Here is a 25,299-nt window from a genome sequence, read left to right on the forward strand (position 1 = left end):
GTTATAAAAATTGCCGTATAAAGTTGCAACTAACAGAATATTTAACATTCTTTTGCAGCAATTCAATTGAAAAAGTTAAACTTGTATTTTCTATACGAGTTATATTTTAAGCATTTTTATTTTTAATTTTGAGGATTAACTCTTAGTTCATAAAAACCAGCAATTGAGTTTCATAGATATTTTAAATATTACAAAAAAAACAAAAGATTTTTAATACAGAAATGTTTGCCTTCTGTAAAGTATCTCCCCTTTATGATAGCAGAGGCTGCTGGAAATGATGAGCCTGTAAAGTTTATCTGTACCGTAATTCTTTGTCTTCTACACGTTTTTTCTTCCACTCAACTTTCCACTGACGTGCTTGGATGCAGCTTTGTTTGCAAGTCTTCCCCATCAGCCATTTCAAGGATATAACATGTTACATGAAATGATTTCATTTAATTCAATATATCCAAACCAACCAAGTGAGAAAGGGTAAGCAGCACATCTTTTGAAACGATTCCAACCCAATGCAGCAGTACAAAAATCTTTATTTACAGTCAATTATCAATTAAAATACAGAGGATTGTGTTTTTTTCTATAATAAAATTTTGCTCAACTGCCAACATCACAAAGAGCATTTCAAAACTATTTTAAAGCAAGCAGCAAAGCCCGGTATTAACTTTCGATGGGTGATGATTGGCGACTGGAACCTTTTAAAGGGCAGCCGGTGTCATCCATGTTGGCGAGAAGCTGGAAATTGCAGTTTTCTGTTTCTCATATTTAGAAGAGAGGCGCAGACTGCCTGGGGTCATCCGGTAGCACGCTGATGGAGTCCTCAGCCTTTCCACACAGCATGCAGAGCATCGTGTACTCCTGCACCGACGGAACAGGGATGTAAGACCATCTGAGTAAGTCCGTGGATCCAAGCGAGCGCTGGAGATAAATCAAGATGTCATCACTCACCTGATACTCGTCTACAACAGAGAACGTGTACTCGTGTCTGGCGATGACGTGGTCACAGTTTTTGCAGACATCTGGAAAGACAAAGAGATTAGTGGATGTTTCCTCAAAGTGCTGGTTATGGACCACCAGCTACTGGAAAGACAGTCTGACAAGTAACGCATTAATTATGAAGTGGAAAGGGAATTAAGTTTGACCTTTTTTTTTTAAGCATTAAAACCTGAAAAGTAAGGTGCACATTTTTTACTAGCCCCCTTTATCGTAATACCCCTAAATAAAACTTTACTCACCTTTATAGTGAGCTTATATTGAGTAATGTTTATCAACAACATCAAGAAGATGGATGTAGAGAATATCTTACAAAGGTTAGGGCATAAAATAATATGATTTTCAATCTATTGTTTTAAAATGTTAAGAAGATGGAACAACGGCAAATCTGCCAAACTATAGTTCTTCTAAACTGACTGGTGAGCAAAGAAAACATGAGAAGCAGCCAAGAGGTCCCCATGGTCCCTCTGGAGGAGCTGCTGAGTTACAGCTTGCTCTCCTGAAATCTGTTTCTTTGTGGAAGAGTAGCAATAGGGTTCAAGGAAAAATATTACCTCTGTGCAGAATGTTAGGTTTGGTGGAGAACTAACACCGAAAGTCACACTTTCCCTGGCAAGATACTGAAACTGCAGCCAAAAGATTGTAGCACAACATACCGACAAGGGCTAAAAAATGCACACCACACTTTTTAGATTATTATACGTAAAAGCAATTTTAAAAAATTATTTCCCACACTTTCTATCACACGAAATCCTAACAAAAAATAATCAAGTTTGTATCTGTAATGTTACAAAATGCTTAAAAAGTCAAAGAGTAGGTTATAATGTATTCGTGATTGGACAAGGGACACTAACGGTCATATGTGACAATTTCCTCCCCATCATCATCCTCGGTGGCCTTGTTGCTGATCAGCACAAAGTCTCTCTGATGGCAGTTCGCACAGCCCAGATAGTTCATCAAGTAGGAGCCGTTCTCCAGACAAGTGTTACCCTGAAACAACATAATTATTCTGTATGCCACCACGACAAATGAAACTTTTGAGATATACCGGCAGCTTTAACTTACCCGGTCCGGGTATTCTTTATGCACACAACCGTTGCACATGTTGACCTAAACTTTCATGAAATGAGACAAAACAAACAAAAAATAGTGTTACAACAGTAAGCCCCTAATAGCTAACATTTAGCTGAATATTTGTTAGGAGTAGCCCCTCTTCCGCAGGAGGACATTCATCAGATCTATACAACATCCAATGTGAGAACATGGTGCAGATGACTTTAAGCTGTTACATCCCCATGGTTTGTAGATCTAATAACTGGAATTTCCGGTGCTAACAAGGATGAACTATTGGTCGACGTCAAATTGGACGTAAAATACGTCAGCAAACATGGCGGCGACGTAAAGAAAAGAGGGTTTTGGAGCCATGTGAATTTTGTCAGGTATTTACAAAACTTGTTTTAATAACTTTACTGTTTTGTTACATTTGAAAATCCGAGCAAAACTTACTTAAATGTTCTTTAAATCAGTGTATCGTTGTTTTGGAATCGCTTCGATTGTTAATGTGCAACTGCTAACTAAATTCTCAGAGATTTCAGTTTAATACCACGTTGTCATGGATTTATTTGTTTAAAAATAACAATTGAAACATTTTATGGAGCTTGCCTCTTGACTGGTCTTTTTCCTTGATAACATCATTGGTATTTAAACCAGTGTAAAAACAAGGTAGAGACGGTGAGTTTTTGCAGTTTGGACTCAGGATCAGAGTTGTTCAGACATGGCAGACGAACAGAACAAAATAAAGAAGCCGAAGAAAATAAAGAAGCCGAACAAAAGAAATAAGCCATCCTTCGCAAAGGTGAAGAAAACCTACTGCATTGTATGTCGCAACGAATATTTAAAAAATGTAAGTGGCTGTAGTTATTACAAATTTTGATTTGATTTTTTTTTCTTTCTTTTTTTTCCATTAAAAAAATCTAACTTTGTTTTTGTCTCCCCAACTGCAGGAAGAACATGATCATATGCACAGCATACAACATCACAGTGAGCTGGACAAGGCGGTGGGCAAGTAAGTACCATTTTTTGTGACAGCAAAAATAAATATTTTACGTGTTTATGTTGTAGAAATGTGGCACATTGTGAATTGGGATACAGTAACAAAAACACCATTGTTATGGTCGTTATTATTATCATAACAATGATGTATGATTTCACTAAAACAGAAACATGCTGTTGCACTAGCCCTCCCCAGAAATCAGCATCATTTGATCAATATTGGAAGAGGTCCCATGCTGTTGGAAATAGAGTTTGACATTTTCCACATCTGGATTATTATGGAAAAATATTTGTATTTCCAGGCCTTGTCTTTAATCAGTTTCTAAAAGTTGTATCCATAAGGCATGTTTTAACAAGCCTTTATAAAACTCAAACTTCTAGCATTCCGGGATTATGATTTCATATTATTGCATTGATAGGATTTTTGTCATAAAGTATTATCTTTTAAAAATCTTGAATTGTTTGAAAGCTAGAAATTCATCTGTATTTTCTTTATATATGATGTATCATTTCTGTCTTCATTTCAATAGGGATGCCATTCACAATTGCCAGGCATGCAAGATAAATTCATTGGATTTGAAAGCATACGCCAATCATATCCTAACATCTCAGCACCAAATTCGGCTTAAGAACCTGAAGAGCAGAAATATTAAGCCTTTGTCTCTGTTCAAGATTCTCAGCTCAGCTACTATAAAGAGCATTGTGACGAGAAACAAGGAACTGACCAGACTGAAGTAAGAATTTCATCTGCTTAATGCTTTCCTGTTGCAGACAAAAAAGTGGGTTTATTTTGCAAATATTCAGATTGAATATTTGTTTGTTTGACAAGTAGTAGTATGACAAGTAGCCATTGTCATTGCTGTGACAATAGCTATTCTTCATGGGGTCCACATCATAAAAAATAAATGTATTACAAAAACAGTTCAACACTTAATATAACGTTGATTATATTAAACATAAACATACTGATTCATAAATGTACAATTAGAAGACTTTACAGACCCCTATGATAAGCCTGGTAGGCCACCAGGCTTTACTTGTGCCCCACCAGGCTAAGCATCGCTTATATAAGATTTTTTTTTTAAATGTTTGTATTTTAAAGACTTTATAGTTAGTGTTTGGGTATTAATCTTCCAATCTTTCAATAACACATAATTATCAAGTGATATTTTCAAATTTCCTGTCAACTTTAAACATTTTTTAACTCAAAAACACAACAGGCCACTGGACTGCCTTAGAGCCCAACCACCGGGCTTAGCAAGTTTTCCGGGTGACACCTTGCTTTATATAATAAATTAATTAAACAGGGCTCTTTTAAAAATTCTATCATTTTTTCCATTTAAAACGGGAAGGAATTGACTTATTTTTAGATGTATGTTTTTATACTTCTATAAAGAAGTTTTGTCCAGCATGCACAAAAATAAATATTCTGTCTAGCATTCCTGTTGCGTGGTGGAAGAGTAAAGCAACCTTTTAAAGCGTGCCTTGTGGTAAATTGTGGAAAGTCTAGCTAAATGAAAGTTGATTATATAAAAAGAATGGTTGTATTTTCAGAAAGAAAGAAGAGAGGAAGACTAAGAAGAAAAAAAAGCAGGAAATCGGGCAAAGGTGTGCAAAGACGCAACAACATGGAGTCCAAAACGGGATACTGGACGCCAAAGAAACAATACCAAAACAACCCAAACAAATGCAAATGAAAACTCCAAATCAGTGGCAGCAGTCACACTTCCCAGAAAGCAACTGTGGTGTCATTCAAAATAAGGAGAACAAAATGTTCCCCATACAGAAGCCACCTGTATACAGACCATTTCCTGATCAGAACTGGAGACCACCTTATCAGCCAAGAGCTCCTGCTGGTCAGCCTTTTCATTACCAATACGGCTGGCATCAGAACCAGCAATGGCATAATGATTACTTTGCCAATGACCAGTGTTACCAAGGGGAAATGAACTGTTTTGAAAGTAGTCCATATAGCTACTCTAGGCCTCCAGCTGGCCCGTCGAAACAAATGATGCCCAAAGTGAGCCAGAGCAACTTTAATGAGCAGAAACCCATGGGAAACTGTTTCATCACCAGCGGACCGCTCCCTCAAGATGGAGCCAACTTGCTTGATCACAACCAATCAGAAGAAGGGAATTCCACTCAACCAAAACATCCGAAAACCGACTCGGTTTGGCCAGAAAGTTCAAGCAGTTCGGCTCCGGGGGATTCCGAAAACAAATCTGACAGTCAGGCTCCTGTGCGGGACGTTGATATTGGCTTCATGCTGAAGCAAATCAGGAGAACACTTGGCGTCAGGGAGCCATGCAGGGCGGATCGAGAAGCCCGGCGGCAGAACGGGAACGGCCGCACTGAGGATCACAGCGCAGAGAAGCAAAATGCTGCAGACCAGCAGGCAGAAACTCTGGACAAGACTGAGCTGGCCACCACCCATGCTACCACTGCTAATGCTGATGCTTTTCCTACCGCTATCACCATCAATGCTTCGACCTCCGTGATGCCCGCTGAGCCCAATTTTACCAAATCTCCTAAAGTCCGGGTTGCCCACAAATCCAGTACGGCTAAAGCAGCAAAAGAGACCATTCATAAACCAATCCCAGACAAGCTGCATCACCAATCAGGAGCCAAGAGCAGTTTGAACTGGGATGAGATGTACAGCGATTTGAAGAGGAAGAGCTTAAAAGGCGCGCCTCGGTGAGGACCTTCTCCTGGCACAAGGTGTTTATTTTGATCTCTTGACCTCTTGGTGACCTCTCTTCGTTTCTCGTTCAGGTTCGGAATCAAGTTTGGAACCCAGCCGACAAACGTTGAACGCCCACTGCAAGAAGGTGACCTGCCGCTATCTGAGGGTTTCCATTGGGAATCGGTTCCAGACAACCTTTTAGTCCCGTCTCCCGCTCTGCCCTGTTCACAAGGCAGTCACCTTGAAACGCAGTCAGACTTCCAGACACGGGACTATTCAGAGAAACCCAATGTCCCCCAGGCAAGCTACAGCCACAAGAAGGCAAAAAAGGTTACTGTAAAAGTGGAACCAAAAGTGGAGGATGAGGATGAAGAAGTGAGCAGGAAGAGGACAGTCAGTATAGTGGAAGTAAGTTGGGCTTTAAAGTGCAGTTTGATGACCTTTTACAATGGTGCAAGTTCATTATTGGGTATTTTTGCAGGAAGGCGGCCTTTCTGACGGACCAAGGTGTAAAAAGAGGAAAACAAAATCAAGAAAGGATAATTTAGGTACATGAAAATCTTTTGCTTATGTGTCTTCTATAAACTGTTGGGACATAAGTAATTCAAAAGGTTTTTTTATTTACAAATCAGACAAAAAAGCTTGTATGTGGTGTTTCCTCAGGCTCTCTTAGGGTAGGGAACATAATACCTAAAATATGGGAAATCATTGTTTTACCTATTGGCTTTATGTAGGTTAAACAAAAGTTTTTTTTTTAAACACTGCAGAGTTCCTACAGTCTGCAAAAATAAGAAATTTGTTTTTATGAATTGCCCTTTTTAAATTAGTAAGATCAAATATAGAGACTCCATCTTTTCTTCTGCCCATACTTTCAGTTTGTCTTTTACAGGCCTTTGTAATTGAAGCCTGACCTTCATAGAAACATTGCAGATAAATTCATATTTGTTTGCTGACTGAAAAATGGACTGAGAAATTTGATCATTTGGAAAATATGCATTAGCGCTGACTGGTTAGTTTTGATGTTTAATAAAACAATGTTTTCCATCTTTCAATCTGAAGGAAATGTGTGTATTTTATAAGTAGCTGTGGACAATACTTGATAGTGTTTGTTCAGATTGTACTGTGCTGTGTTTCTAAAAGTCTTGCATCACCATGCAGACCAGAGTCGGATGGACCAGCTGCTGGCTGTCTCGCTCCGGGAGGACGAGCTGAGCCACTCGCTGCAGGATCTGGAGCAGTCTATGGTCCAGGCGCGCAATGCGCTGCAATCTGCATACGCAGAGGTCCAAAGACTGCTGCTTCTGAAACAACAGGTCCCGCCGGCTGTTGAAAAACGCAGCATCTTTTATTCTCTTTTTCTGTCTTTCAGAGATGGTGACTTAATGTTTTCCTCTGGTTTTCTTTTCCTTTCAGGTTACAGCTGAGGTCAACAACCTGAGAACACAACGCATTGAGATCCTGCAAGGAATGCAAGGTAAAATAAATCGTCTTGTATGAAGGCATTTAATCACAAAAATGAAACGTGTAATTTGATTCGTCTAATAGTACGTTAATGATTGCAAACTTGAAACTTCTTTTACCAACTTAAGAAAAAATGTTGGCTGGACGATATGGCCGAAAAACGTCGATATTGATAATTATTGATTAGATTTTTGTTTGAAATATCTGAAATATTACCAAACTGGTAGCATGACTGTTCTGACCACAATTTTCACTCCACACCGTTGTTTATTTGTTTTTACGGAGTTAAGAGGCACTTTAGCAGAAGTTACTCATCAAGTTGTTGCTAGGTAACCGAAGTTGATGGGAACTTGAAGCTGCTTGTTACCCAGTAGGTTGTTGCTAGGTAACCAAAGACTGATGGACTCAGTTGATTCCACCCAAGGTTGAGCGGCTAAAGCTTTTCCTCTGCCTACATCTCCCAGAATGCTGTGGCGTTGTGGATCAGAGTTCACTGAATATTCTATAAATTGAATATTCTATCAGTTGTATTATCTATTGATATTGATCTATCGCAATATTTATTATTATTGATTTATTGCGTAAGTAAAAAAAAATAAAAATACATCTGAGTAAAAATACTTTCAAAAGTAATTTTTTTTTCCCAAAAAGTTATTCAAGTAAAGGTAAGTAGTTACTGCCAATCCTTCCGACGAGTTGCTTTGCTCATTTCAGATTGCCTTCCAGACTAACAATTCAAATAAATGTTATAATTGATGATTATGACTCCTAAAAGATAATTATCTCTAACAGAAGGATACTCTGGCGCTACTCCAGCTGAGCAGAGAACCTCCTCACCTGGTTCTGCATCCACCATGTCAGCAACTTCCTTTCCTTCCTCACTGATCCTGCAGCAGCCTGCAGCAACCCCGGCCTCTTTAATGACTCTACCTCAGCCGGCTCCCCTCGCCCGGCTGGCTGGGTCGCTGAAGCAAGAGGTGACTCATGTAGTCGCAGCGGGACAGACGAGTCATCTGTCCGTACCCTCTGGTCTGCAACCCACCACTGAGGTCCCCACTTCAGCTCACGGACCTCCTCCTGAATCCTCTGCCAGGCAGCAAGAGCAGGAGATGAGGGACAGGTTGACGTGTGGAAAGACCAAGGTTTTGGAAAAACGAATACAGTCTTCGGATGTTGTGGAAGGAGCAGAAGAAAATCAAACCACAGAACAGGATATAGGAGAAGAGCCTGGAAAGGAGCAGATGAAAGCGTCGCGCATGGACGAGGAGGACAAGGAGGACGAGGAGGGCAACGAGAGCGACGACTCAGTGGAGGTGGTAAATGCCTCCACCCTGGATGTCATACACATTGAGGAGTCAGAATGTGAGGATTCAGCAGAGACAGTTTCTCCAGAGCAGCCCGAAGATCCCCAGGAGTCTGTGAGCCTGGAGTTGAGCAGTGCGAGCACGCAAACGTCTCAGCAGTGTGAGACGGAGAGGTGAGCTGGGGTCAAGTCTCTGAAGGAAAGAGGAACTTTTATGGCAGGGGGCGTCCAAAGCGCAGCAAATGCAGTTCAAGAATGATACAAATTTGTTCCTTGAACTTTTTAATTTTAATATTATTACCAACATCATTTTCTTACAAAGGAAAATGTTAAATATGACACATTTTATTCATCTTTTTACCACCAACCTCTTATAACGTCTATTGAGACTTTTACTGAAAAGCTGACTTTGCTGCACCCGCTTAGCTTTTATTTAATTTATTCAACTCAGCTAAATATAGGAAATGTTTTGAAAGAAAGCGACCCAAATCCTCTGTTTAAAACTAAAAATGAATTTGATCAACCGAGCCTGAGTCTTTCATTTGATAACGTAAATGTGCAAAATTCTTTAAATGTTTGAATAACGATACAATAAACAACATTCTTTCCTGCAAAAAAGAAAAAAATTGGGTTACTTTATTTCTTTTTCTTTTTTTTTTTTCATTTTCTTGACCCGTTAATACTCAATAATTTTGGCCCAAGTGAGAGAAAGTTTGGACACCCCTGTTTTCTAGAATGTGCCTGTTTTGCCAACTTCTGTTTCTCCAATCTCACAGGAAATTTGAGCCTGCAGTTAAGAAGAAAAAAGATGCCAGTCAGCCTGCAGGTAAGGGTGTCTCTTTTTTTTTTTGTCTTTTTAAATGCACCACATTGAAAAAAAATGATGCGTCTAAACACGATGACATTCCAGAGTCTGTGGAAGAAAAGGAACCTTATTTAGGGGAGTTTTTGAGTCATTCCGGCCCCGTCCACGGCCTCCAGATCCACAACGGACAGCTGTACACGTGCTCAGGAGATAACACGGCCCGGGCCTACAACCTGCTGGTAGGATGCTGGAGATTCGAAAGCAGCCTTCACAAAACAGAGAAACCTTATTGTCTCACACATGAACGGAGTCTTAAAAAATGTGTTTTCATTAATTCAGACCAGAGAGTGTGAAGCGGTGTTTGAGGGTCACACAAACAAAGTCAACTGTCTGCTGGTGTCGTCTCTGCCGAATTTGCTGGCACGCCTCTACACCGGATCCAGTGACCAAACTATCCGCTGTTACAGCATAAAGGTACGAAATGCCTCTGAAAACATTAAAAACACTGCAAATCTTTTCTCCTTCCTTCCTCCATTTCTTCCTTCTTTCCTTCTTTCCTTCTTTCTTTAGTTCCGTCTTCCATCCTCCCCTTCTTTGCATCCATCCATCTCATGGATTTTGCAGTTTTCTGTATATAAAATGAGATTTTCTGCCAAAAATTTGTAGGAAACTCTATTTAAATTCTTAAAGTTAGTTTCAAGAGGGCTGATTAATGTGAAAAGCTTTTAGTGCTTCAGATCTTTAATATCAAATATTACTTTATTGGTGGATGACTGGGGTTATTGCATTACATTAAGACTGTTCATTAAGCCTTTCCTCAGACAACCCTTAAAATATATCTCCTGAAAGTTGAAAGAAATCAGGAATTATTTATCAGTAGTGACTCTTCTTTTACACTTTGGATGTCTGTATTTTTCTTGATTTGTAGTCCAAAAAGTGCCTTGAGCAGATCACTCTACCAGACAGAGTGCTGTGTTTGCACATCGCCTGGAATATTCTGTACGTCGGTCTCGCCAGCGGCTCTGTCATCAGCCACGACCTGAAGGTCAGCAGCCGTTCTCCATCAAATCTGAACCGTTTGAGGCCGCAGAAAAAAGGCGAAATCCTCATCGTTTTCCCCGCATGTCGTCATTTAGACGCTGAAGGAGCTGGACGTGTTGGAGTGCCACGGCCCGCGCGGCGTCAGCTGCCTCGGCACGTCTCAGGAGGGTGCGCGGCGCCTGCTGCTGGTCGGGTCGTATGACAGCACCATCACCGTCCGCGACGCCAAGAGCGGCCTGCTGCTGCGGACACTGGAGGGTCACACCAAGACCGTGCTCTGTATGAAGGTGACGAGAGCGCGCTGTCTAATACCGTAACATGTTTCTGCTCTACAGGTGCTGGTCATAAAATTAGAATATTGTGATAAAGTTCATTATTTTCCATAATGTCATGATAAAAATTAAATTGTCATATATTTTAGATTCATTGCACACCAACTGAAATATTTCAGGTCTTTTATTGTTTTAATTTTGATGATTTTGGCAAACAGCTCTTGAAAACCCAAAATCCCTGTCTCAAAAAATTAGAATATCATGAAAAGGTTCTCTGAACGATCAATAAAAATAATCATCTGAATCAACAAAGTGACTCTAAACACCTGAAAAAGATTCCTGAGGCCTTTAAAAACTCCCAGCCTGGTTCATTACTCAAAACCGCAATCATGGGTCAGATTGCTGACCTGACTGTTGTCCAGAAGGCCATCACTGACATCCTCAAGCAAGAGGGTGAGAAACGGAAAGAAATTTCTGAACGAATCAGCTGTTTGCAGAGTGTTATATCAAGGCACCTCAGTGGGAAGTCAGTAGGAAGGAAAAAGTGTGGCAGAAAACGCTACACAACGAGAAGAGGTGACCGGACCCTGAGGAAGATTGTGGAGAAGGGCCGATTCCAGACCTTGGGGGAAGCAGCGGACTGAGTCTGGAGTAGAAACATCCAGAGCCACTGTGCACAGGCGTGTGCAGGAAATGGGCTACAGGTGCCGCATTCCCCAGGTCAAAGGTCAAGCCACTTTTGAACCAGAAACAGCGGCAGAAGCGCCTGACCTGGGCTACAGAGAAGCAGCACTTTGGACCACTGTTGTTCAGTGGTCCAAAGTACTTTTTTCGGATGAAAGCAAACTTTGCATGTCATTTGGAAATCAAAGTGCCAGACTCTGGAGGAAGACTGGGGAGAAGGAAATGCCAAAATGCCAGAAGTCCAGTGTCAAGTACCCACAGTCAGTGATGGTCTGGGTGCCATGTCAGCTGCTGGTGTTGGTCCACTGGGTTTTACCAAGGGCAGGATCAATGCAGCAGCTATCAGAAGATTTTGGAGCACTTCATGCTTCCATCTGCTGAAAAGTTTTATGGAGATGAAAATTTAATTTGGTCTGGAATCGGCCCTTCTCCACAATCTTCCTCAAGGTCCGGTCACCTCTTCTCGTTGTGCAGCGTTTTCTGCCACACTTTTTCCTTCCTACTGACTTCCCACTGAGGTGCCTTGATATAACACTCTGCAAACAGCCGATTCGTTCAGAAATTTCTTTCTGTTTCTCACCCTCTTGCTTGAGGATGTCAGTGATGGCCTTCTGGACAGCAGTCAGGTCAGCAATCTGACCCATGATTGCGGTTTTGAGTAATGAACCAGGCTGGGAGTTTTTAAAGGCCTCAGGAATCTTTTTCAGGTGTTTAGAGTTACTTTGTTGATTCAGATGATTATTTTTATTGCTCGTTCAGAGAACCTTTTCATAATATTCTAATTTTTTGAGACAGGGATTTTGGGTTTTCATGAGCTGTTTGCCAAAATCATCAAAATTAAAACAATAAAAGACCTGAAATATTTCAGTTGGTGTGCAATGAATCTAAAATATATGACAATTTAATTTTTATCATGACATTATGGAAAATAATGAACTTTATCACAATATTCTAATTTTATGACCAGCACCTGTATGTTAGGATCATTTCTGTTGCACTTACATGAAAAAGAGCGATAGTAGACACTCTTTAGGGAAAGATTCAGAGTAGCAATCAGCTTCCTATTGTTTCCTTATCTCTGCTCATAATGGCTTTGGCATTATAATTTAGTGTCTTGCAAAGGAATTGATACCAATTGAACCTCTTCATGTTTTAACTTGTAATAACAAACCGCAATGCCTTTGATGTGTTAAACCAACATGTGGAGGTTATGCATGAGCTGAGAACATTTGCAGCGTTCCTTTAAACTTCTTTTACACCATATTATTCTCTGGCTGATTTTCTACAGCTCAGGCTGCTGTTTCTCAAACATCTGTTGCTGTTTTGTTTGTTTTAGTTTACTTTTCTGTTGTTTTCAGGTGGTGAATGATCTGGTTTTTAGTGGTTCCAGTGACACATCTGTCCACGCCCACAACATCCATGTAAGTCCTCCACATGAACTGGCCACATTCTGAATAAATCAGAGTGCGCAACCAGTCAGGTGATGATTTTTAAACCTTAATTTGTGCTTTGTGACCATCTAGACCTGTATTTCTTTCCAGCTTCATGCTCTCTCTTGTCGTTGATGCTTACAGACTGGGGAGTTGGTTCGGATCTACAAGGGTCACGGTCACGCCGTCACATCCATCGTCATTCTGGGGAAAGTGATGGTGACGGCCTGCGTGGATAAATTAGTTCGTGTGTATGAGCTGCAGGTATTCGTGGCCTCGTTGAATCCTGAGATTTGCTTCCGTGTGAATTGTGTCAGTCAGACCTGTGGGCATGAAACCACTTCAAGCATGCTGTCTGGTTTGTTTTTGTAGTCCCATGATCGTCTGCAGGTCTACGGGGGTCACAGTGACATGGTGATGTGCATGGCTGTGCACAAGAGCGTGGTAAGTGGACTAAAACCAGCCTTGGGTATTAAAATGCTGGATTTTCAGATGCATTGATGAATCGTTTCACACAGATCTACACAGGCTGCTACGACGGCAGCGTTCAAGCTGTAAAACTCAACTTGATGAAAAACTACCGCTGCTGGGTAAGAACTGCAGACAGACGGGAAGCTTTAACCCTCTCACAGTGGCTTCTTTTTTTTTATTATTTGTTTGTGTGACATGTGGTTATGTTTGTCCTCTGTCCAGTGGCAGAGTTGCTCCCTGATTTTTGGCATTCAGGAGCATCTCTTTCAGCACCTCATCCAAGACCACAGCAACTCCAATCTGCAGACGGTCAAATGTCGCTGGAAGGAGTGCAACCATTTTTTCAGCACACAGCAGTCAGTCAGACAGGTAAGTGTTTAATCATTTTCCTTCCACTGACAATAATGAACTACTTTGTGTTATAACATTAAAGACAAAATATTAAAAGTTCAAGCGACATAACTCTTTTTGCAGAGCTTTTTTAGATGTAATTTTGTGAACTTTATGAATATTTAATAAAATGAGAAGAGTAGATTTTTAATAATGGGACCCATTGCATTTATTTTAATATCTGCTCAGAGCTTTAAAACTTTTTGTTTTCTGCTTCAGACTTCTCCTCTCCTGTGACGGATTCAGATATTCTTGGCATTTAAGCATCATATTTCCTATAAATATGATGACTTGACTAAATATGTAATAAATATGTTGACTTTGTAAGCTGTTCTGTTTGGGATTTTCCTGCAGGAGCTGCCCAAACACATGCAGAACCACATTGATAGTGACGGCAAGCTGCAGCCTTGACAGGATGGGAGTCGAAGCTATGCAGAAGACGATGCAGAGAATCTCGGCGTTTTGTTCTTTCCTTTGTAGAAACGCGGCTGCTGTTGATATTCTGGAACAAATTCAGGGTTTAAATCGTCACATCTGACTTTCTCCTGGAAACATCTGCAGCATCAGACGTAAAGAGAAACCTCAATTTTTTCCAGTTTTGACAGTATTTCCTCTGTCCAGTTTTTCTTTTTTCTTTTTTTTTTGTCTACATGGTAGAAAGTATCAGTCATCCTAATTTTTCACCAGCTACTTGACACAATTTTAGTTAATACCGAATTGACGTTATTTCATACATGAAGCAAATCCTTCAGATCATTTCTACAAATAATCCATTTTAAGTATTATTTGTGCACTTAAGCAAAAATAATAATGCCGACACCTTCCAGCATAATTGCATAGGTTAGAGGCCGTTTACGCTATAAACATAAACATAATGGTGTAATAATTCAGCAGATTTAGTCATCCAGGTGCACTACACCAATATCACCCAACTGGTGTAAAATACTGATCTGTTTTTAAGGATTATAATACTTAATAAAAATGAGTTGAAATTATCTTTCATGTCCATCAGACTGACATTGATCTTGTTTTGGTGAAAGAGTAAAAATCATTATAGCAAAAAATGTTTTACGTTTCTGTATTTTGCCGTGTAATTCCTGCAGGAATAAAGAAAGAAAGAAAGTAGTGCTCCATAATTCATTTAACTTTCTTTATGCTTTTTGCTCAACAGTAATGCGTACCGTTTGTGTGCGGTAATAAAGCAAAACAAACATGTTTTCCCTCATTCTTTTAAATATTGTTTCCAGAAAGATTTAACAAACAGATTCTTTCATATTTATAACATTAACGTTGAGATTTTTTTTGAATATTTTCATAGCCTGAGATGAAATTGAAAACTTTGATAAGCGAAAATTAAATGCTTAAGCCACAATGTAGATTAAGCTTGCAGTCAAAACCTGGATTTAACGGCATTAACAGTACAGAAACATGATTTAATGACTTTTAGAGTCCAGACTCTAACGAGGTGTGATCAGGTAGATCGCCGGGTAATCTTCATCTAGGAATACATCGTCAGCTGAAGCCACTGGAAGAAAACACAAAAAACATTTTTAATTGACCTTTTTTTTTTCTGGTATTTATCCAAAGAATTTAATCCTTATTTTAGTCGTAAATTAGATTTAGATGCATCCTAAAAATTGTTTTTGTAATATTTTGTAACCAAAGAACAAACCACTTAAAGGGAAACCAGCAAACCCAGTGGAAAAGACTTTTTTTGTGTGTGAAATATTTCTGATTCTTTTGATATTTGAATGTTTAAGCAATGCAAAACAAATTTAAAAATTCTTGCTGCAATGTCCAGTCCCAGCTCATGATCATGTGCATTTCAAGAGGTTGACATGTGCATTTCAAGAGGTTGACAACAGATGCATATTTAACTTGCTAAAGCTATTAAATAGGAGTTATTTTTTATCAGCAGTCAAATATCCTCTGCGGGTTATGCCAAAAGAAAAGCTCACTGATTTCTACAAAATGCAGATTTAAGTTTTAAAGAGGTGAAACACCAAACGCCAACGTAAACCAGAGAAATAAACAAAGCAACTTACCTCCAGGACGTTTAGTTTAATTATCCCGTCTCCGTCTTTATCGAAGGCATTAAAGGCCCCTGAAAAACAGACGGATAAAGACAAATCAGATCTCTTTTTATCATCTTTGTGAATCCTGCAACTTATTCCGATCTAGTTTATGCCAACAGTGCGACCTTTGACTTCCTATGTGGAATATGAAAAAGGTTGATTCTTCTAATTTGGTTATTTTTCACTTTTTCCCTTAGCGAAAAGGCAAAAAGTGTTTTTTTTTTGTTTGTTTTTTTGTGTGTCTCTAACATGAAAAGCTAAGTGTTGAAATGTTTTGACTCACTGAACATTCCCTCTAGTCTCACAAAACAGCAGATGTAGCTGTCAAAGTCAATGTTGAGGTGTTCGTCTGCGTATCGCATGGCTATGATGTCGTACAACTGTTTGTTGAGGTGAAACCCTGCAGAGATGGAAACATTTTTTTTAAGCCCAGTGACGTACAACTTAAGTTTAAAATCAGTTAGAATGTAGACTAAATATCTACCAGTATCTACAACTGATTAAATGGTTTCTTTCCCACCTGCATCATTGACGGCGTTCCTCATCTCGAAGCTGCTGATGGAGCAGGACTTGTTTTGATCGTACTGTTTGAAGATGAGCTGGGAAGAAAAAAAACGAAGATATGTGGACCCAACACCCGTCAGCATCACCAGACATTAAATCAGAGCTGAATGTGTCCTACCTGCCATGCTTTTATCTTTTTCCACAAGTGTTTGAATTCCTGGAAATTCAGTTTCCCCGATCCATCAGTCTGAGAAACGGTTGGTCACAGAAACATAAGTTCACAAAACTAGATATTGTTTCTAATGAAGACCATTTAGCAATGCTGAGATGCTAAAGCAATCCATAAAGTCAATTTCTTAAAAAAAAAAGTTTCTATGGAAGTAAAATGCAAAAAGAACTTAAAAAGTTCAGTCCTTAGTGTTTCAATAAGTCATGTGCGTAATAGATTTTTATCTGTTTGTTCCGGTAGTTTTGTATCTTTTAAAACACACTGAACCAACGAAAGTCCTGAAATTAATACAATAATAACGCGCAGTCATTTATTAATTCACAAAACAGAGTTTATGAAGCCACTTAAAGAAAAATAACTCCTCTCTGACCTAAATTACTAACAAAACTAAAATCTGTCTTTCATAACAGTTTCCTGTTTTTGAGCAATTCTTGGAAGCGCTATCATGTTGCGAAGTCTTATTCTCGTTGAACCTTCTGACCGGTTGTGCCACATTTCCCCAAAAACTTGATCAAAATAGAAAATTCATTCATTGTGAATCCACGAGTCAGCAGGGAAACACCCTCCGTGTTTTTAAACAACTTCCTGCTTTTAGCATTTTAAAGGATACATCCATTAAGGCGATCATGCTTCGACACGTCTCGAGGCTGAAGCCTTCTGTCTTTATCTCACTATCTATAAAATAAAAAAAATAAAATAAAAAAAAAAGCAAAGATCAGAATATAAAAACCTTACATGGGTGCTGTACACAAATTGTAGCTCTTTACGTTTAGAAAGAACGTTCTTCATGATCGTCTTGAGTTCGTTTGCACAGATCTCCATGTCCTAAGGGAGGGAGGAGATATTTGCCTGATTAAACAGCCGAGACATGATAGTTTCTGTAAATCTGCCTCATTCCTGCATACACACATCGCCTGCAATCTGTTTGTAAATGGCTCTGAACTTTTTCTCTTCCTCAGTCTCTTCTTCGTCTTGCAGCAGCTTACGCTAACAAATGAATGAGAAGAAAAATAAATCACAAGCATTTTTCAAGTATGCTTCCCATGGACAAGTAGATGCATTAAAGCATTAAAGTTTATTACCTTTGGTTTCTTCCTCTTTTCCCCCTGAATGCCGTCATGCTCAATTTCTTTGTTGGCGCGCGCTCTGTCTGATACAAATACAATAGGCTGGCGTGTGTGACACCCCCCAATATGAAAGAGGACATCAAAAAAATACAAAAGAGTTAATTGCGTAAAATAACAACAATGACCTAAACAAATAAAAAAATGGCTGAAAACCTTGAAATAAATTTAGTTTTCCTTGCATTGCTAGCATCTCACACTGAACAACAGCAAAGGAGTTATCGCTTCTTTTGCTGTAGTTTTCACTGATAAGGTAAACTTATTGCCACTCCCTTACATCAAGAACCTAATTGGAATGACATGTTCTCTTGCCTTTCCCATTTTGAAGCATCACTAGGAGGAATTGGTGTCTGCTGTCAAGTCATAGTAAGAAAAAACTTAATTACTAACAGAGCATTTTAACTCTATTAATTAGAGTAAAAGTGCTTTACTGTAATTAATAGTTGGAGTAAAGCATTTTTAAAGCTTCTCAATCAGTTTCAAGTGTGGAAATTTGTGCAGAAGTGGACTTGTTTTGGAGGGCTTCAGATCCTTATCTTGCTGAATAATGCAAGCGAACAGTCACAAACTGATGGTCATTTGCATTTTAGGTTTGTCTTAAGTTATTTTTGTCTGAAATGAACATTTCTTCGATGACAAAACATTTAAGGAAAAATTAAAGTAAAAGATCTGAAGGAAGGTGGGGGCTACTTTTTCCACATGTTAAGAATACATTTAACTCAAAATCCTTGAATTTCAGCTTTATTCTGTTATTACCTTCTTTTTCTTTTTCTTGTCTTGCTGAAGGACAAGGAGGAACAGAGAAAAAAGTAGATAAATAGATTAGAAAACACATGAATTGATGGCAAGAAAATGAATAGCAATGATAAATGTAAGACACAGCTAACAGTTAAATTTCATTCTATTCCATAAATGTCCCAATATAGCACAATTTATTATATTATTTGTTTTAGTTTTTAATTATTCAGTCTGTCTATATTATTCATTTCTGATACAGATTTAGCAGCATATTTTGAGTCCCTGTACAATAAAACAGTCCTGAACATTACTAAAGCCACTGGCCTTAACATTTAACCGTCACCTATCTCTAAACCTTCAAACCCTTAAAAACTGGAAAAACTATATAGATTCTTATACATTTCTGTAAACATGTAAAAAAACAAAACAATCCAGATGCTACAACATGAGCCACTATAAATCTACCATCAGTGTGCAAACCTCTATTTGATCGATGGTGCTCCCTACTTCCCTATGGAAAGAAAAACACAGACATAAATTACCAACATTCATTCTTATTTAGTTTTTAAATTTTAATCCCCAACATTGGCCCTCCGAATGTAACTGGAGCATCAGAGATACTTACTCAGATGTGCTCTGCTTCTCAGAGAAGACCCTGAGGATGAACTCTCCCTCCACGTGGGGTTCAAAGGTCGTGGGGACGATGACATACTCTCCCGGAGGCAGTCGGAAACGCTCCGTCACCTCCCGCAGGTTGATGTAGCTCTTGCACTTGGCTGTGGAGGCTGTGTAGAGGAAGAAGTCCTTCTGCAGATGCTGATTCTGGCCTTGCATCTGCACATTTTAACATCTTCAGTCAACACATGCAGCCTTGGAGAAAGTCCCAATCGGATCATTCTTGAAGACGGGGTATACTGTACCTTCTCTGGCACCTGCAGAACAAACCAAAAATTAGGCTTGAAGCAGAGTTTTTAGTGTTTTCAATTGACGTTGAGAATAAATGTGCCATGTAAACACAACCTTGTAGATAGAAAATCCAATGGTAAGGAATTTTGCTCCTGTATGGCGCTGCATCCTCCGACCCTTTTGCATCAGGGCTACGACAACAGTGCAGGCCACCTGCCCGTCCTCTGGGTCGTCGTCCTCCTCATAAAGCTGAAGCCGATACTGAGGGTTTGTCCAAAATGTGTCTATAGGGAATTTGTGATATTAAACTAGATTTTTTTTTCTCCAAGTTTAATTTAAAAAATGTGTTAATTGAAAGGGCAAACCTGGGAAGTTCCTGCAGCCACCAGCAGAGCTGCCTCTCACCCAGCGGCCTTCGTTGACCGAAACCGTCCAGGTCATCCGTTCGTCGTCCTGCAGTTCGTCGGGGGTGAGGTTACACATCTCCAGTTTGGTGAAAGTCTTCTTGAACTCATCAAAGGACATCCTGGTTAAAAAAAAAAGAAAAAAAAAAGACCAAAAATAAAGCTTGTAAGGAGAGTGGAAAAAAAGTTTGAATAAAATTGCGATCCTTGGCCTGGAATGAGGAACATCTGGTGTCTGAAAATTTCATGTTTCGGGTAAATTTTTATTAAACAACTAAACGCTAAAAACAAAATGAAATGCTACAGCATTTTTCACTCACCAGAACTCACTTGTCTCCACCGTCTGTTTCTTCAGATTCTCCCTGTCTGCAGTAGAAATAGTCGACCACTCATCTGACCTATGAAAAAGATTGGCAGAACAATCACTAGACTTTATAACTATAACTAGCAATTATTCTTGATTTCATACTTGATTTTAAATTAGTTTGCAGAAGCCATTTAGCCGTTTTGCATCTTACTTGGCACTCCAGGGACCTTTCCAGAGCACAAATCCCCAGGGATTGCGTAGACGAATCAGGCGGATTCTGGAGTCCTTTGAGACTTCGTCGCACTGAGAAAACACCACATCCCATTTCACGTTAGAAACGTCTTCCACTGCGAGGACGTGTAAGTCTGCTTTCAAATGACATTTCTGCTGCACCTCTTCCAGGCCAATGATGGAGTAGGCGTGACCCCTGACCAGCCCTTGGTCAGTTCGGGACTCCATTTCACTGGTGGAGGAAACCTGGCAGACATTTCAAAACAAAGATGTCCTGTTTTTTTTTTTAGTAAAGTTTATTTGCAACAAGGCAGGTCAAAGTGATTTAGACCAGTTGTGAAATGTTCTTCAGCTGACAGAAGGCCTACTTTTTGCTTCTTTAGGGAGAAAAAAAAAACATCTTTACTGCATTTTTACTGCTTTTTGCAGTAAAAATGGAGTGTTTTCTCCAACACTCACATCTATGGAGCTGCCCATCAGCGAGCCCCTCTCCAGCGCCTTCCTCATGATGGTGAAGAGATCAGCAGGTGCCTCGGACAGCTCAAAAAACTCAGTGACTCCACCTGTGAAATCCTCCATGGCTTCCAACGTGTTTCCCCCTTTCAGTGCCTCATAAGATCCGTGCAACCTGAGAGAGAGAGGTCAATCATTCTCGAAGCATTGCTGAGGTGTCTGACCTCAACGGCTTTTATCGCAGCTTCTGTAGCCAACTCAGGAAACATGAGAAGTTTCTTGGTTGAATGCCAAAATGTGTACATCTTGATTAGACATCTGGTTTCCTGTGTTCCTTCATAAAAGCTTTTCTTATGACATAAGTTTGCATCTAATCCAGAGGAAACAATATGTCATAAATATGCTTTTAAACAAGAAGGTCTTGGCTGAGCCTCGTAGACAGACGCTCCTTACTTGGCGTAAGCTTTTTCCAACAAAGCGCTCCAGAACTCGTTCTGTCTGAAAGATTTGGTGAAAACCAGCTGGTTGTTGCAGGTGGGGATGCGGTCATCCACAACCACGTCGATCCATTCACCATAACGCCAGAACTGAGTGAGAGAAAGATGTGAAATCCGTCACCAGCCAAAGATGAAATCCCACCACCTTTATGTGAGAGCATAAATTAGACTTCATTTTAGTTTTTCTGGTTATTCTGAGTTTTGGATGCAACATTATCTTTGTTTTTTTTTAAAGAATTATTGTAATAATAAGAGGTTTGTTCATATTAACTAATGGATAAATTGTTGCCACTTCTTTCTTAGATTTTTTTTTATATTGTTTATTTCCTTTTAACTTCTTCCAGTTTCATTTTAAAGTCTGTTTGGCTGTGAACACAACAGTTTGACCTCAGTCACATGAAATGAGACTGAGATTTTGCTATAATTTTTATTTTCCTGGGATTTATCACTTAAAACTGCCAATAAATATCTCTGGAGTGTATTTAAAACCAATGTTTCTTTAAGAAAATGAATCAAGAATTACATTTGCACGGAGGTATGGGGCTCTCTTATCAGTATCCTCAGCACTAATTTGTGTTTTTACAGTGACTTGTGAAAATTAGATGGTATACCATCATAGTATTTACGTAGGTATGTATGAAATCATAAACTTTCATACATTGTTTTTTTATGAGTCTGTCCTTTCTAAGCACAAATTTTATGTAAATTTACTTTATCAGGTCACTGAATTTGAGGCCCTTGCATTTTAAAATGTTACTCCTGACACCAACTAGTGCCTTTTTTCCAGAATAATACTCTTTCACCACCGTGCTTGACAGAATTAGGTGTTTGTGGTCATACACCGTATTCAGTTTTCTCCAAATAAAACACTGCGCATTACAGCCGAATAACAGTATCTGCCCTCGTCTGGACAAACATTGACATAGGCCATTATTTTAGGAAGGTGGCAATATTTTAAAAACGGTGCCACAAACTTTCGTCTTCAGCTCCGCCTCGCATCAACACTGATATGAAACCTGAAAGTGGAAGATTCCGGCGTAATTCTCAGTGAAGCTCTGGTCCGGAGGAATCACTCTGTACAGCAGCTTCTCGTTCAGAGTCAGACAGGCGATGGCGGCGAGCAGCCAGCAGTCCCCTGCCAACAGATTCATGATCTATGAGGGCCGTGGGTTTATTCCAAGCAAACATTTGACTCTGAGCCACATTGCAGCAGGTGTTCACCAACAGTTACAATGAAAGTTGTTCCATGGTGTTTAAGTCGTGAAGCATCTTTGGCTTGAGCGCCGGGTGCAGTTACTCTTTCAATAACAGTAGAAGTAAAATGAGTAGATCAAAAATAAATGCAATTTGTTTAGAAATGCAGTTTAGTAGGAGAATATTTTGTCTAACTTTGCGTTTTCATCCAAGTCAGACAAAATGTTTAAAATGTTAAATTTATCTGCGATGAACACACTGCGTATTTTTTAAAAAGCCGCTATTGATCCACCAATTATAGAAAAATAAGTTTTTTTTATTTATAACCCTTTAATGTAAACTTATAAGTAAATAAATGTATTATAAGTCATACATAAATAAAAATATTAGTTGTAGATGTGTCATTTTGTCTGTATAAAATCAACGTCTTGATGGTGACGAGATCAGAAGCTTCACAACATTTGCCTCCGTTAGGAAAATCGTTGTAAAGGGACATTTCGCTGCTTTTCAACCTATGCAACCATTCTTAAGCACAAAGTCTTCTTAAAACTGAACTGAATTATCTCACTCTCAAAGCAACCTTGATTTTATTATGCTAGTGAAAGTAATTTTTTAAAAATGTAGAAGTTTGTTTGCTAGTTTACCCATGCAGAGTTAAATAATCATAGTTTAAGACGCGGACACAGAATTGGTTAGAGACAAAAAAACAAGGAAACTGACCTCTTTATTTTATTAATGTGTTTTTATTTGTGGGTTTCAAGTACCTCAGTAAACCATAAAAAGCTGGGAATATGAAAAATTAATGATCAAATATTTTAAATTGAATATAAAAACCATTTCATTTTTTTTTTATTAATTATTTTTGCATCTTAAATCTTTAAAATATTTTATAATTGTATAATTTTCCAGACTGCTCTGGACTGGGATTATGCTACAGTTTTGAAAAGCAGCATGCTAATGCAACGTTGCCTGTGAAAGCAGGACCAGCTTAAAAAATTACCCAGAGTTCCTTGGCAGATGTCGGTTCTGTTGGCTCCATCGACGATGAACTGCGGATCTTCACAGATTTCCTGCAAGGCAAAAAAAAAAAAAATGTTACATACAATTATCAAATGTCAACAATGTAATATATTAAATTAATTGATATTTCCAACAATTTGGATTCAAATTTGTCCCTTTAAACCACCCTGAGGTGCATTTAAAGGTAAGAAAATGCAAAAGTAAATAAGGGACATATTAAATCAGGTTAACTCTGATATCCTGTGCACATGAGCTACCAACACAGAGATCTAAAAAGTTGGAGTCATGTTCTTAAATTAGAGCTTGCTCCACTGCTGACCCCCCCGGAAGGGATTCATGTGTCACTAATCTCAGCCAAATCCCTCAAGCTGCATAAATTATCGGTGATCGTGCAGAAATCACATCCCAAATTAAGTCAACTGTGACAAGGTGAGACACATTTCTTTTACATAAATGACCAAACATCCATGCTGAGAACTAGTTTTATCCAAAAAAGGTTGTTTGACCTTGAAGCACACGGTTTGCCTTCAGATAGTTGTTTAAACTGGACAGGTTGGTGTCAGTTTTCTCATCTTAAAGTCTTCAAATATGATTTCTTTGAAACTCGTGTTTATACTGCATATGCAAAATCCAACATTTAGTCTGATTATGTTTATTCACCAAGGAAACAGAAAATCAATGATTACTAACAAAAAGAACCAGAAATTCTGGTCAGCGTACAAAAGTAAAGCATAAATTGAAGAATGCTTCTGTAACTTTTCCTCGTATAAACGTATAAACAGATTATTCTGTTTATACGTTTGACCTTCCGTTGCGGCGCTCCTTAAGTTTTGGATGTTTTCGTTTTTAACCACAGTTTACAAGGGTGTTCAATGCTGTAAGCTCAGGTCTTAGATAAGGATTCTGCAATGTCTATGTTTGTTTTTAGCGTGCCGATCTGTGTCAGTATGTTGGCCGGTACTCTGGGTCGGGATAAGTGTCTCAAATGATGCTAGTTTCTGCCAAACGCTCCTGTCACACCTGCTACAAAAGGTTACATGTGGTCAAAGACAAATCTCAAACTCATGTGTGTCTCAGAAAACTGTACAAGTGTGACTTTGCCTTTACATTTTCCAGTGTTAGTCTGCTGAGTGTGACTGGAAGGTGATAACCCACAAGTATGCACTTGCTTCTCATTGCTGCCATATCAACCAAATGCTTTGCCCATATGCTGCATTGGAGGTGTTGAGATATACAGGGTTTGTTGTGGAGAGGTTTTATAGACAACTTAAAGCCTCGACTCTGTTAGGTGCAACATATCCTGAAGCATCTGACAAAAACCGAGAAGGGTATACTCACTGAGGGACGTTTCCACTCGAACTTCATTGTGGGTTTCTCGCTGTAAAAAAGTGAGGAGTCGTTTGCAGGGAAGAGAGGGTCCTCAAAAAGAACGTGCTTCGTCACATATTTATCCCTCAGCTCCAAAAAGGTCTTCAGGCGCTTTGCATCCTTGACGGCCTCATTTCTGCTGAGAATGGCCGAGTAGATGGAGTTTGCTCCTGTGATCCCGTAGTCAACATTGCCATCAGCCTCCAGTGACGCCTCAGTGTCAAGAAGCACTTTCACCTTTGTTTCTTCAACCACAGGTTCCTTCTCTGGATGGTTTCCGTCCTCCATCATCTAACCCTCTAGTGCCACTACTTCAAGTTGGGGACTTTTCTTTGCTGAAACAACATGCGAAGTTGCAAAATAACTTCCTGTGTTGTCTTAAACTAATCACTTTTAGTTCCTTTCTTTTCTAAAGCAAGAGTTATTACTGCTTCTGTGGGCAAAGAGCCACACTGCCACACTAGCAGTGCCCCTGGAGTAACTGCACCTAAATATAAACCTTTTTAAGAAGGGGAGGAGGCTTCTCAGAGGTTCTCAATATCCAAGGTTCACAGTGTAGCTGTCAGATGAACAGCGTGGAATGAAATATGTAGTTAAATATATATTAAAAATCATAAATTCCCCCACAAAGCCATGTTTTGCAACTATATTTTAATAATAGGATGATTAT

At 39.2% G+C, this 25,299-nt stretch overlaps 3 protein-coding genes across 5 annotated transcripts; 1 reads left to right on the forward strand and 2 right to left on the reverse strand.

Moving 5' to 3' along the window:
• Positions 1 to 415: 415 nt before the first annotated feature.
• churc1 (churchill domain containing 1) lies at positions 416 to 2,239 on the reverse strand. Its single transcript, XM_014997510.2, has 4 exons — positions 2,053 to 2,239; positions 1,842 to 1,977; positions 943 to 1,013; positions 416 to 852 (listed from the first exon to the last, which is right to left on the reverse strand). The coding sequence occupies exons 1-4, from the start codon at positions 2,089 to 2,091 to the stop codon at positions 760 to 762; spliced, it is 339 nt and encodes a 112-aa protein (XP_014852996.1). The 5' UTR covers positions 2,092 to 2,239; the 3' UTR covers positions 416 to 759.
• Positions 2,240 to 2,325: 86 nt separating this feature from the next.
• Positions 2,326 to 14,701, forward strand: znf106b (zinc finger protein 106b). Of its 3 annotated transcripts, none has more exons than XM_014997501.2 (21): positions 2,326 to 2,426; positions 2,698 to 2,890; positions 2,991 to 3,052; positions 3,570 to 3,773; positions 4,594 to 5,733; positions 5,812 to 6,130; positions 6,204 to 6,270; positions 6,863 to 7,035; positions 7,136 to 7,196; positions 7,976 to 8,660; positions 9,263 to 9,312; positions 9,397 to 9,530; positions 9,631 to 9,765; positions 10,220 to 10,336; positions 10,428 to 10,619; positions 12,647 to 12,709; positions 12,863 to 12,982; positions 13,091 to 13,162; positions 13,237 to 13,308; positions 13,412 to 13,558; positions 13,934 to 14,701. In XM_014997501.2, the coding sequence occupies exons 2-21, from the start codon at positions 2,762 to 2,764 to the stop codon at positions 13,988 to 13,990; spliced, it is 3,999 nt and encodes a 1,332-aa protein (XP_014852987.2). In that variant the 5' UTR covers positions 2,326 to 2,426; positions 2,698 to 2,761; the 3' UTR covers positions 13,991 to 14,701. The 3 variants fall into 3 exon arrangements, with proteins under 3 accessions (XP_014852987.2, XP_014852988.2, XP_087858369.1); XM_014997502.2 differs by having other exon boundaries at positions 6,881 to 7,035; XM_088002243.1 differs by having other exon boundaries at positions 2,333 to 2,426; positions 2,733 to 2,890.
• Positions 14,702 to 14,715: 14 nt separating this feature from the next.
• capn3b (calpain 3b) lies at positions 14,716 to 25,080 on the reverse strand. Its single transcript, XM_014997506.2, has 23 exons — positions 24,600 to 25,080; positions 23,242 to 23,311; positions 22,064 to 22,182; positions 21,004 to 21,137; positions 20,557 to 20,725; positions 20,260 to 20,343; positions 20,078 to 20,169; positions 19,880 to 19,957; positions 19,521 to 19,681; positions 19,270 to 19,439; positions 19,170 to 19,181; positions 18,875 to 19,083; positions 18,730 to 18,760; positions 18,268 to 18,291; positions 17,470 to 17,556; positions 17,297 to 17,374; positions 17,155 to 17,212; positions 16,998 to 17,062; positions 16,337 to 16,405; positions 16,175 to 16,253; positions 15,938 to 16,054; positions 15,625 to 15,683; positions 14,716 to 15,104 (listed from the first exon to the last, which is right to left on the reverse strand). The coding sequence occupies exons 1-23, from the start codon at positions 24,918 to 24,920 to the stop codon at positions 15,078 to 15,080; spliced, it is 2,313 nt and encodes a 770-aa protein (XP_014852992.2). The 5' UTR covers positions 24,921 to 25,080; the 3' UTR covers positions 14,716 to 15,077.
• Positions 25,081 to 25,299: the final 219 nt, after the last annotated feature.

This window comes from Poecilia mexicana, unplaced genomic scaffold (genome assembly GCF_051168715.1).
Source record: "Poecilia mexicana isolate PSO_F unplaced genomic scaffold, ASM5116871v1 scaffold_21, whole genome shotgun sequence".
NCBI classification, from domain to species: Eukaryota; Metazoa; Chordata; class Actinopteri; order Cyprinodontiformes; family Poeciliidae; genus Poecilia; species Poecilia mexicana.